The following is a 12,699-nucleotide window of genomic DNA, read 5'->3' as shown; positions in this document are numbered from 1 at the left end:
TCTTCCCCTGATCTGCTTTCTTGCTTTATCAACAGAGACTGTAAAATTCTTGCTCTGTTCACTCCACAGCGGACACGTTTTCATGGGGGTGAAAAGGAAAAAGAGTAGCAGCAGAAACCAAATTACAGCTGTAATTAGGGATGTAGAGATAAGCCAGGCTGAAAATCACACAAAGGATTTCTGACCGTAGACTCGCTGGATTTAGGCTGAGCATCCATAGAGCTTGGGGGGTTGCCTCACTTCCTCCTCCAGCTTCAAAGCTCATATTAGCATTTCTCCCAAAGGCAGCACACTTGACATTGATAGAACACCCCCTGAGTGACAATAAGAGGAGAAAGGTGTGTCATCTCCCATCACTACTGATTGCAGTGTTTTTGCTGACACCTGACAGCAATTAGCCTTGGCTGAAGCCTTGACTGGAAGCATCAAAAGGTGCAAAGCCTCAACACGCTCAGCTGCCTGCAGAAACAAAGAGAGTTTGCTGCTGTGGGAGTGGGGTGGCGGTGGTTCAGCATGGCATATGCAATCCTAGGCAGTGTTCTGTGCACCCAGAAGGAGAACTGAGCAGTTGCTGGGGCAGCTCAGCCTTTACCTTGTGCTGTGTTGGCTCAGATGAGGCCATGCAGCAGCAGCTGCTGAGGTAGGCCAAGTCCATCCCTTTTCTGTTTCCTGCTGCAGTTTCCCATAAATAAGAAAGGAAGCAGTCTGTTCTTTGAAAACAGTGAAATTTTATAAAACCTGCTGCTAAGTTGTGTTTGTGAGTGTTGATCAAAGGGTGGTGCAGACCTTCCTTTTCAGCTGAATTTAAATGGAGACCTAAATACTATGGGGGGTAAAAAAATAGAGAGCAGAAGTAACGTTTGGTTTGGAAAACACAGAGAATTGGTATCCCTCCTGGTCTGTGTAATGCTTTCCTATGCAGCTCCGAACTTCTCCTGCTTTTGCTTGCAATAAGCATTGCTAGGTTCTTGTGATTTCCACTCCCAGAGTGGAGGGAGGAAGTGTTTGTGTGTCACTCTGGGCTACCTTTTCTCACCCTGAGGCTAGCTCAGCTCTCTGATCTCCTCACCTTAGGCAAAAGCTCTTTGCAAATTGGGCTTATTCTCTTCCATGAGCTACCATCACTCTATGGGAAGACTGAGCATTGTGAGCCTGATGCCCTGCAGCACATCCCACTGGAGCATGGCTCACAGGCAGGCTTTGCTATGGAGCTACAGGCTGTGAGATGAGAGACCAGCTCCCAAATTCCCCTGCTTCCTTCTTGGTGGGGCTGCAGGAAGACCTCAACAGCCCATGTATGGTCAGCAGCAAGGGAAGGTTTGCTGTGCCAGCAGCCCCAGGATTCTCCTTGTCTCAGCTGTCTCAAATTCTCTGGATCCTTGGAGGAGCCTCAAGAGCCCTTCCTAAGATGACTTTTGTTGCTAAGTATACCCGTGACTGTAAGCAGGCTGGCCAGGGAAACTGATATGGGGAAAGTCCTCAGCACGTTAGATTCCTTTGGGAAAGGATGGTTGATCCCTGCTTGGGAGTAACTGGTCCAAGTGTGATCCAGCTGTGTGCACTGGCATTAAAAGCAGCAGAAGAACAAACAAGGGAGGGCCAGCAGACTTCAGCTGGAAAATTCCATGAAGCAGGGCAATACTTCAGCATTTCCATATTGGATATAGGTGCTCTGGCAAGGCTGTCAGGGAGAAAGAGCTGCCTCTAATTATAGAGATGTATCAGGTGCCTTTACTGCCCCTTTCTACTTTCAGGAAAGCTTGCCTCTGAGCCTCATTTGCAATGTAAAGCCATGGGTTTGGTATACTATCTAAGTAGGTGATTGCTTTGGAGGTCTTATTTGAATTTGTTAACTGCACAGGACTGTGCTGGCTGGGAGGCTGTAGAAAGGAAAAAAGAAGTGGGAGTTTTTCCAGCAGGTTGCTTTGAAACATTCTGAGGTGAAATCTGACTCTGATGCTTGTGGGATTCCCTTCTCTGAGGATTACGGGGGGAGCTTATTGTGTAATTGGGTGTGAAGGCAGAATGGGAGAAGACTGGGTTGAAGGAACTGGATACCCACAGGATGCCAGGAGGAGGCTTTGCCAAAATCCACTGTAGTGATGGGATGAGGCTTCTGCTGGCTGGTGGGACATCAAACCCCTCCAGCATCCCAGCTCTGCACTCATCATCCCCATCAACCTGGGAGCAGAGGTTGGCATCTTTATGAAGGGAAAAAAATACCTTAGCTATGGGATTTGCCCTGTGCCAGTTAACAGGTATGGGTAATTCCTCACTGGGGCATCTCCGTGGCACTTGACACGTATGTTAAGGCAACATAATTGCTTTGAGTTCCCAAAACCACTGCTGAGATTTAAGTTGAGCTCTCCTGGTTATTAGCTGGTGTTTCTCAACTCTCGTGCTCTCTGGGTGCTCCGTGGAGGTGCAGTCACCAAGGGGTTAACCAGCCTTGCTTGGAACCTAAGTGTGTTTTCCCTGCCAGTGTATCCCTCCTAACATGCACCAGATGTGTGAGGAAGCTGCCGAAGTGTCTTAATCCCAGGTTTCAGCACTCAGAGTTGTCTTTTCCACGGGCAGGTCTGCAGAGGGATTCCTTGGGGCTTTGCAGGGCAGTGTGTGGGCAGGGCGGCTGGCAGCACCCAGGATTTTCCCTACTTCGAAGGAGCAGTGTGACTGTCCAGGGACTACATGGGTAAAGAGGAAAAACAGATGGGCACACCCCACTGAATTTATTAATGTATGGAAATAGAGTCAGAGCTCTTCTATTACTGGTGTGATTGGTGACTCACTTGCACCAGGGGGCTGAAAGATTGGAGCCTCATGGGAGCACCTGCTCTGAGATGTGGAAGGCTTGTTTCATTTGGAGCTGAATTTATTCGGATTTCTTATCACACGGAAGTACAGGTCCAAATGTTTTTGTTAGCACAAATCAGTGCCATCCCACTGTTTGCAATAAAGCTGTGGCAGTTTGTATCAGCTGGAGGTCTTTGGTTCTTTGCCTTACAAACTCACTTTGCAAGCAGACCCTTTGAGAAGAATTTTTTTTCTGCATTAGCAAGCAGCCCCTCTCCTAGCTCTAGGTATCTGTTGCTTGCTGCTGCTAAATAGACAGTATGTGCAATTCGTTTTATCAAGTCCCTGCCAGACGGGATGGAAAATATGAACTCTTCCCCTGTGCATGAGCGTGCATGTGCCTTTTCTGCTCCAAAAGCAGTTTCCTTTCCAGAGAAATGTTGCTCCAGAGCCATTAGCATTAAAAAAACCCTGAACTATTGACCTATTCCAAGCAATCACAACCACCATCCCTTTCTGAATTGCAAATTCCTTCATCTCTAATAAGGTTTACAACAATAATTGTTCCAGTTATTGAAATACCCTCAAAATAAGTGTCTCCTTGCAGCTGATGTTCACCTGCATGTAACAGGAGCCGGCAGCGGTGTGCTCCAAGGAAAGACTACTGTGATATTCAGTTTGTTCTCCCCTGCTCTGGTGGGGCTTCAGGTCGTGCCAGGGGAAGTTCAGGTTGGATATTAGGAAAAAAAATTTCTCCACAAGAGTGGTTAGGTGCTAGAACAAGCTGCTCAGGGAGGTGGTTTAATCACTGTCTCTAGAGGTGTTCAAGAAACATTTGGATGTTGTACTAAGGGACATGAGTTAGTGGGGGAATATTAAGGGTAGTTGGATGGCTGGACTGGATGATCTTAGAGGTCATGTCCAACCTTGGTGTTTCTCTGATTCTTTGGGATGGTATGTCTCCTGTTTCCTACTCCAGTTGACATGGTCCTTTATACAGCTCCAGGTGCCCCCTGTGCCTACCTTGATCAATCCCCCTTGGTGCTATGACAGGAAGGCTTCTCTCATCTTGCTATGAGGGCTGAATTTGGGCAAGTAAAGACTATTCTCATCTTGGTGGAGGCAAACCCTGGGCTTCAGGATTTTTGGATACACCACACCATGCCACTTTTCTCTGCCCTTCTATAGTAGCTCCCATCTTTTTGCTCAGCTCCAGTAAGGGAAGCATGGATAGATGCTGGGAATCTGAGGTTAGGCTCTTCCCACAAGGTTTATCTTGGAAGTGGAGTTGGCAGGCGGGGCTCAGGGATGCCTTCCTATCCATTAGCCTACCCTGACCCCCACTGGATCAACAGCCTGGCAGCATGAAGCAGGGATTAGGCAGGGATCACCTCTGTGATTAAAAGTCAACAACAGGACAATGTGATCCTGTAAGAAGGCCTTTCATAGCTATTTCCCAGCATCCTCAGTGAGGGGATGATCTTGGCAGTAGATGCCTATAGCATATTCACCCAGGCTGGAACTTTGTCCTGCTGCATGGATTTGCAGGGGAGATGAATCCTGTAGTGATGGAGCTAGTCTTGAAGCCATCAGTTCTTTGCTTGTGCTGTAATGTCCAACCTACAGGGTCCGGGAGTGCCTTATCTATGCTATTGTTTTGTTTTCCCATCTCTTTCCCAGTGGTTTTGTTTGTTTAACATAGCATAAAGATATGGTGCACGATGCAGGAGCTGTGCTGGCTCTACATGCCAAACTAGCTTGCCTGAGTCACTTGGCCATCTCAGGTTTTAATGGTGCTGGGCTGCCCTAGTTTGTGCTCACACCCTTATCCTTTTTCGGCCTCTTTCTTCCTGTTATTTTCCTTTAGCTTCTTTTTCCCTCAGCCCCCTCATCATTTTTGCCATTGGTATCATCACTGGAGAAATGCAGCTCCTCTCTCCAGACTTGTGTTTCCCCTCTCCCTGAGAGATGAAGAGAACCCCTTGGATTTTAGTTTTAAGGTTTGCCCATGAAAAACTTCATGGGGACAGAACAGGGTGCATCCCTCCTCCATCCTGCATGTGGATGAGAGGGCAGTGGTGGGGTAAGGAACGAGGGCTGCTCCTTCTTCTCTTTCTGCCTCTTTGGATGTCATAGGAAGAAAGTCATTGCTGTTCCTGAGCCAAGCACTTCAGCCCAATGACATGGTGTTTGTTGACTCTCTGGACTTGGCCCACAGTGCTATGAGCTCTTCCTTGTGAGCCAGCCCTCCTGCAGCCACTGACATCCCTTGCTTGTCAGGCTGCACTATGTGCTGCAGGGTGAGCCCAGGGCCATAGTTGTGTTTGCTGAGCCCTTCCCCAGCACCTCGTGTCTCCCCATACCTTTGGGCCAGGCAAGTATCCTTTCTGGGGCAGCTTCCACACACAGCATCTACTTCCTTCAACAGCCATGGGGTAATGCTTTGGCTTGGGAGCATCCTTGCAAGCTCAGCACATCTACAGGGGGCTGGTTGTTCTGCCTTCTGCTGCTCCCTTGAGTGCAGCTGTACATCCCTCTGCTCCATTTCAGGGCATTTTTTGATGCTCACCAGAGCTGCTGGGTCCTCTGTCTTCAGATCCTGCTATTTACTCCCCAGAAAACAAGTACCTCCCACTTTAATCACACAGTTGAGATGTGCTGTTCTCTTGACAGCACGCTTCTGGAGCTTGCAGGTAGCTGCTCATGCAAAAAGGGGACAACGTGCTGCTCTTGGCTGCTAGATGCTCCATTTCCTTGGGATTATCTCTGACTGTTTTGGCTTCTGAGTTTTGCTGCCTGAGAGTGAATGCTGATGGAACGAGCTGGGCTGCACTAAGTGGAAGCCAGTGGTGAGAGTGAACATCTTGTGGAACCTACAGAACATTTGGGGTAAACTTCCTGGGATGTATTTTTTTGTTAGCAGTAAAGTCTTTTCTTTTAGTTTTTCTTTTCCCCTCCCTAGATCATGTGTTAGCCTCCAACTGATTTTGCAATCAGTCCTACATAGCAGAGTGATTGTGTAATTAACGGGAACTGGTGCAGCCCTATCTCACTGGGACTCCCCTCCTCCTGCCACAACAGCACAGCCCCACATGCTCCCTCCCGATCTCTCACCTTCCTTTCCTTAGCTGATGGTGAGAGCTCAGGGAAGCTCTCTTGTGGCCTGCAGCATGTTCCTGGGTACTCTGGGCACTTCTACTTCTGTACTGTGTGCAGCTCTGCTGCAGGGATTTATGTCATTTCTCCTAGCATGTACTGTGCCAAAAGGAGGGGGAAAAAAAGTAAGAGATGAATGAATTCTTTGTTTTTCTTTCTGTGTCTGCTGCACTTCAGCCTGAACACATCCAGCTGAGTTTCCTCGCACTGCTCACTGAAGGCACGCATCTCTAGTGTGGTCATGCTTCCACCTTGCCTCCTTGACTGGATCATATCATGGGCAAGTTTGGGGGTGTTTTCTTGGTAGGACAAGAAGTAATGTCCATAAGTTGCAACAAATTGGGTACTGTGGAAATTTTTTTCTCATAAAAATGATGAGACAGTGACACAGGCTGCCCAGGGAGGTGGTGGAGTCATCATCCCTGGAGGTGTTCAAGAACTGTGGAGATGTGGCACTGAGGACATGGTCAGTAGCCATGGTGGGTGTGGGCTGGGGTTGGACTGGATGATCTTAGATCTCTTTTCCAACCTTAATGGTTCTCTGATAAAGGAAGTCCTGCAGGCGTGTTTTTTGTTTTAAACATGTGGGCAACTGTGATGATGTTAGGAGTGTTCACTTGCCTAAGCCTAATTGCTCCTGTAAGCGCCTGTGGGGCTGGGACATGCTCTTTCTGAACATCAGAAGCCTTTTTTGGTAAATTTTTTGCGCCCTCTCACCAGCCCCAAATTTAGAAATAGAAAATACAGTAGGACAGCATCTGAAGAGCCCACAGAGCTAGGCCGGAGTCTGTGTTTGTGCTTTGAGGGTTCTGTTGTTATGATCACCAAGGGGAAGTTTGGTAAATACCTGCAGAAAAAACCCGAAATGGATTGTTTCAAAATGAAGCTGAGAAGGGGAGGTACATCCCTCTGATCTGGGCTTGGTACTCTTCCTTTTTATTGAGGTGTCTGGGTGTACTGCACCGGCAACTTCCCCATTTCAGGCAGCAAGAAGCAGCTCTGCAGAAGTGATTGAAAAGAAATGAGTAAATAAGGTAAGAGGGAACTGAAAGCAGGAGGAAGGTGAGGGTGAGGGCAGGGTGGCCCATCTTAGAAGCAGATAGATATTCCCATCCACCACAGGGGAAGGAAGGCAGTCTGTGCTGTGAGTGATGTGGCTCAGTGGGCATGGTTGTGATGATGGTTGATGGTTGGAATAGTTGATCTTAGTGATCTTTTTCCATGATTCTCCCTTATGTGTGAGTGTATAAGGTAGGGCTGGAGTAACCTGTACAAGTCTAGGTACCTGTCAGCTCAGTACGGGGGATGGTCTTTCCGTGCAAAGACAGGATTAGGGGAAAAGACTTTATTTGATGATGATTAAGTGTGAAGGCAAGAACAATCATATGCATTTAGTAACATAGCAACACAGGTGGCAGTGTTATTGGCCCCTCATCATTTACACACAAGATTCTTTATTCTCCTGAAATATAGGGATTTCCCAAAGACAAGACAGCCTTCTTGCTCCCTCTCTGTTTGACAACTGGGGAAAGTGAGGCATGGGAAAGTCAGTCACTTGAGCAGATGAGGGGACACTGGGAGCAGGAGTGAGGTGCAACTCATTGGCATGCCCCTAAGTCCAGTGGTTGTCCTCACCTCACGAGAGCTTTCCCTCAGTACAGGAGAGACATGGATGTGTTAGAGTGCATCCAGAGGAGAGACACAAAAATGATTCCTTACTGAGACAGATTGAGAGGGTGAGGGCTATTCAGCCTGGACAACAGAAGGCTCTGGAGAGACCTAGTAGTGGCCTTTCATTATCTGAAGGTTGGGGGGGGGGGGGGGGGGGGTTGCTCTAAGATGGAAGGAGAGAGACTCTTTAGCAGGGTCTGTTCTGATAGGACAAGGGGAAATGGTTTCAAACTAAGAATGGAGATTTAAATTGGATATAGGTTTTTTTACAATAAGGGCAGTGAAGCACTGGCACAGTTTTCCCAGAGAGGTGGTGGATGCCCTGTCCATTGAGATGCCCCAAGGTCAGGCAGAACGTGGCTCTGAGCACTGGATCTAGTGTAGGTGTCCCTGATCATTGCAGGGGAGTTGGACCAGATGGCATTTAATGGTCTCTTCCATCTCAAATGATTCCAGGATACAAAAGCCCTCTCGCACTAATTCAGCTCTTGGTTTGTCCCCTGGTACACGGGGAGCGCTGGGAGGCGAGGCTTCTCCCGATGTGAATGGACCAGCAGTGATTTACTGCTGGCTGCTCCAGCACAAGCTGTCAGCCCAGGCTGCAGCCCTCGGCTTGCTTTGTTCCACATTTTTATCATAGAAAAAGCAGCGGTGGAGGGAGGGAAAAAACGAAGGAGTGGAGTAAAAAGAAAAGGGCGGGTGAGGGAGGCAGATGAAGGAAAAAGGGGAGCAGGGAGGGAGAAGAGATGGAAAAGATGAATGAGAGATGGGAGAGGTGCGCGTAGTAGCCCGTGGAGCGCTGGCTTTGTACTGTGCTCGCAGGCAGCACCCAGCCCGCATCCAGCGCTGCTCCCGGAGCTCTCCCTGACGTTTGCAGCAGGCAGAGGAGGAGGAGGTGGAGGTGGAGGAGACACAAGGGGGTGGAACAGGGGGGGCTCGCCGAAACAAAAGGAAACCAGCTGCAGAACTTCCTGAAGACGGGGCGGGGGGACGCGCGGCGCCGGGCGGCTGTGCGGACAGGGAGCGGCTGCGGGAGCCGGCAGCCGGCCGCTGGGCTCGGCACCATGAGCAGCGCGGTGCTGCGGAGGAACTCAAGCAAACAGGGGCTGCAGAACCTCATCAGGTGAGTGGGTGGGGGGATGGGGGCACGGGGGCGTGGGGACACACGGCCCTCTGCCCCGGTTTCGTCTCCTCGTTCCCCGAAATCCGCTGGGCTTCTGCCCTACCCCGCTCTGCCGTGAGTTGGGAGGAAGGAGGATAGATCCCCCACCTCCAGAACGATATGAGAAAAGCAGATCAGAACTTGCTGATGGCTTTTCCAGGAGAGCGCGACTGGAATAACTGAGCACAGCCTTACTGTGACACTCACCTGAGACGGCGGGTTTTTTTTTCCCCCCACTGAAACATGTGCTGAGCTTGAGCTGATGTGCATCTGTAATTCTGTGAGCTGCTGGTGCTCGGCTGATGCAGTGCATCCCAGCAGTGCACTGACTCTTCCTCTCCACCTACAATTGCCAGGGCACGAGGCAGTGGTGAGCTGTGCAGTCTGTTCCCATCTACAGCCCAGGCTGAGCCCAGGAGGATGGTTCTGTCGTGCTGGCGCTGGCGTTCCACCCATGCACTCACTGCTGTTCGGCTGGAAATTACCCCAAGACCATCCTCTAGCAGCTGGTGCTGGGGGGAATTTGTTCTGTGCTCCTGAGAGAGTGAATGGTAGAACAAGGAAGCACAGGGCAAACATTGTATGTTGGGCACCTCTGGGCTGTCCTGTGCCACTGGGCTCCAGCAGGCGGTCGGAGGTGCCAGGGTGGGGTTATTTGGATATTCTTCCAGTGGGATCCCCCCGGCCAGTAATACAGGCTCTACACCTCACCTTCCAAATGAACTTTGTGCTGTGGAAGGGACATGAGGTCCCACAGCTGCTCCATCTCTGCCCCCTGGACATAAGGCGGTGGCAGGGAAGCTCTCTGAGGTGGATAATGAGCAGGCTGAGGGGAAACACACACACCTTGTGCACACAAAGGGAGTCCAGAATTGGCACAGCCTGAGCCAGGGGTTTTTCTCTCCTGACTGTTGTCCCTAAGTTCCTCCTCCTTCAGCTTGGGACTTTTGGTGTCCCATAAACTCACACTGGCTTCTAGCAGGGAAACTTTTGATGATATTTGTCCTGATCGGGGCTTTTTGTTCTTCACTGGGCTGAAGTCTGATATCAGGGCTGTGTTGTCCAGCCCCAATGCCTCCCTCCTTTCTGTGGAGGAGGAGGGAGTGTGTGAAGATGTATGAGGGATTTAATCCACTGTTTACATCCAAATAAACCCATTAATACTCACAGGAATGAATAGGAGAGCAGGCAGTCTCTGTTCCAAGCACAGCCCCTTTTGCAGTTGTGTTTCCTTCTTCTTAAGCCTTGCAGTGAGTTGCAAGCTCCTTCAGTTTGTGAATGCCTTGAGGCTTCTGGCTTCAAGACACAGAGCTGTGAAGACTGCTAAGCTTCCACTCTGCTTTCATCTTTCCCAAGGTGACTGCAGGCAGAGCAGTTACACTACACAGGTCTTAGGCTCTTCTGATGTGCATGAGTACATAGCTGACATAGAAACAAGGGCAAAAATGGCTGTTTGGAGCCACATCTGTAAGCATCAGGGATTCCAGTGTGATGCCAGACATACCCTTCTGCCCCTTAATACAAAGTGTAGTGGTCCCTCCTGAGCCTGCTGTGAGGCTCCACAGCATCCTTGTCAGGGTAACCTGTTGGCTTGTGCTTTGCTCAGCAAAAAGCAGAAGGATGTACCCTCTGCATTGCTCCAAGGGAGCCACGGAGTCTGTCAGCATTATCTGCCTCACTCATTCCTTCCCCCCCATGTCCTTCTGTGAGTGCAATCTCTCTATAAGGATGTCCCTGGAGAAATATTTGTCTCTTTGTAGGAAAGTAACCACAGTAGTCCCACGAGACTTTGTGTTTTTGAAGTCCTCCCCAAACACGAGCCTCCCTATCTTGTTATCGTGGTCTGTTCTCCCCTTATCCTCCTAATGAATTCCTATAAATAAGATAGAGATCCAGCGCCTGCCATGTCGATTCACTCAGTTCATTATCAGTTCCTGCTGGAATTCTACTCTCCTTCTATTTATCGAGACTTGAGTGTTTCACAAAAGATGGCTGGTTAATTAAGCCGCAAATCAGCCTCTTTGTAAATCCGCAGCAGCGGCAGCGGTGCCACTCCCCAAAACTGGGTGATGGAGCCTGGATGCTGCTTTCCCCACATGCCTGATGTGGGCTTCATCCCACAGCTACGTAGTGTGTGGGTGAATGTGTACTTAGTGTGATGGGGACCTGGGGTTTTGCCCACCTCTGCGTGCTGCTTCCCTTTCTGTTGGTGCGTGACATCTCCTGGAGCTGGCCAGGATATGTCTCAGCAAGGAAGATGCTGCTCTGCTATTTCCACTTGACCTCTGGAGCAATGAACTGGGAACAAGGAGCTTGGAGGGCTTGGGAAGAAACAAGGGGGGTGGTGCTTTGGAGGGAAAGGAGAATGGGAGGAGAAGGGGGGTGCTGATACTATGATTTGTTGCATGGAAAGTGGTGGTTATCATGTGGGTTATCACAGATTCTCTTTGCTGATGCTCACCTCTATTCCCTGGGTTGTGGGCTGATGTGGGGAGCTGATTATTTCCTCTCAGCAGCAATGGCTGAGCCATCTCTCTGACTGTTATGTGGATGCATTCCCAGCTTCTTTTGGCCCTAGGGCTTGTTTGGTTGGGAGTACCACATTTGCTATATGTTGCAATGTTTCTTTTCTGGAAGGAAAGAAGTGTCTGTTTTTAGCTTAATCGTGCCTTGTGCCTTAGGCTTCTACTTGCTCTGAAGCAAATGGATATTTAGGGCTGATGGAAACTGTGGGAAGCTCTACAAGGGCTAGGGTGAGCTGCACCCTCTGATAGGGTGAAGCATTTCCATGTGTATCGGAAGGGTTTGGCCAGCAATGGCAGCAGGTGGGATGCTGGGGGTTGATGCGTTGGAGATAGTACGATATGTAATGGCTTTAAGTTGTACCAGGGGCAGTTTGTATTGGATGCCAGGAAAAAATCTCATCTCAGAGTGGTGATGCACTGGCACAGGCTGCCCAGGGAGGTGGTAGAGTCCCTGTCCATGGAGGTGTACAGGACCATGGAGTTGTGGCACTGGGGGACACGGCTAGTGGGCATGGTAGGAATGGCTTGGGGTTGGACCTGATGATCTTAGTGGTTCTTCCCAACCTTGATGATTCTATGGTTCTATGATTTGCAGCTTGGCTGCTGTGTGACAACAATTTTTTAGCTTCCTGAGATATTTTTCCTCTTCTCTCTTTGTTTGTGTGGCTTGGTTCTCCTGATGGAGAAAAGCCAGAGCAGACACCAGTCAAACCCAGGAGCTGCATCCCTTAGTTCTATGGGGAGACAAAGGACAGCCAGTGATGTGCAATGCCTCTATCTCCGTTGCCTAAGAGAGGCTGTGCTGACATGCTTTAAGGATAACGTTTGCACTCAGTATTTTGGGGCCAAGCCTGCTCTCTCTCGAAGGCACAGCAGGGGTAGATGGCTTGTTGCTGACCCTGGTTCCTGTTGCGACTCCATTCCTCAAGGAGGGCTGTAGATGCAGAAAACCTCCTGTCTCCCAGAGACTCATTCCCACGGTCTTCTTGCTACCTCCTGTCCCTGCTGCTGCAGGGAGCTCCCTCCTGCTGCTTCAGGCAGCGGGGCTTGGGGGAAGAGCATCGTGAAACAAATGACTTGTGACCAGTCTGGTGGGTCCGATAGGAAGCATCATCATACCTGGTGTGAAGCTGGCTTTTAATCCCAGCTCTGAGCAGTGGCAAAGTGTTGTTTTCTTCCATTCTTTATAGCACGAGGTAGCAGAGGCTGTGGATGCTTTCCAATCCAACACAACAAAAAAAAATAATCCGAGTTCAGTAAGCCAAGCTGAACCTCTCTGACAAGTCTGCTTTATCCTCTGGCGTGCCTCTCCCTTCCAAAAACAGAGCCCAGACTTCCTCCTCTCCAGGCAGACGCCAGTTTCTTAAACTGTGCAGCTGAGATAGAGGGAGC

The 12,699-nt window shown here is 49.7% G+C and overlaps 1 protein-coding gene across 4 annotated transcripts in view; it reads left to right on the top strand.

Annotated features, from left to right (window-relative positions):
• The window catches only part of LSP1 (lymphocyte specific protein 1), a 39,158-nt gene that overhangs the window by 895 nt on the left and 25,564 nt on the right, over positions 1-12,699 (top strand). For 2 of the 4 annotated variants that reach the window (XM_085550042.1, XM_085550043.1), the window contains exon 1: positions 8,594-8,743. The exons of the other annotated variants lie outside the window; for them this stretch is intronic. In XM_085550042.1, the coding sequence (XP_085406168.1) occupies positions 8,685-8,743 (59 nt within the window). In that variant the 5' untranslated portion in view covers positions 8,594-8,684. Of the gene's footprint in view, positions 1-8,593; positions 8,744-12,699 lie in introns of those variants that run through there. 4 annotated transcript variants of the gene reach the window in all.

The sequence above is a fragment of the Coturnix japonica genome, chromosome 5, assembly GCF_054131305.1.
Source record: "Coturnix japonica strain WE chromosome 5, WE-NBRP24, whole genome shotgun sequence".
Taxonomy (NCBI): domain Eukaryota; kingdom Metazoa; phylum Chordata; class Aves; order Galliformes; family Phasianidae; genus Coturnix; species Coturnix japonica.
The sequence above is the reverse complement of the archived record's forward strand: the minus strand, read 5'-3'. Positions and strand labels throughout refer to the sequence as shown.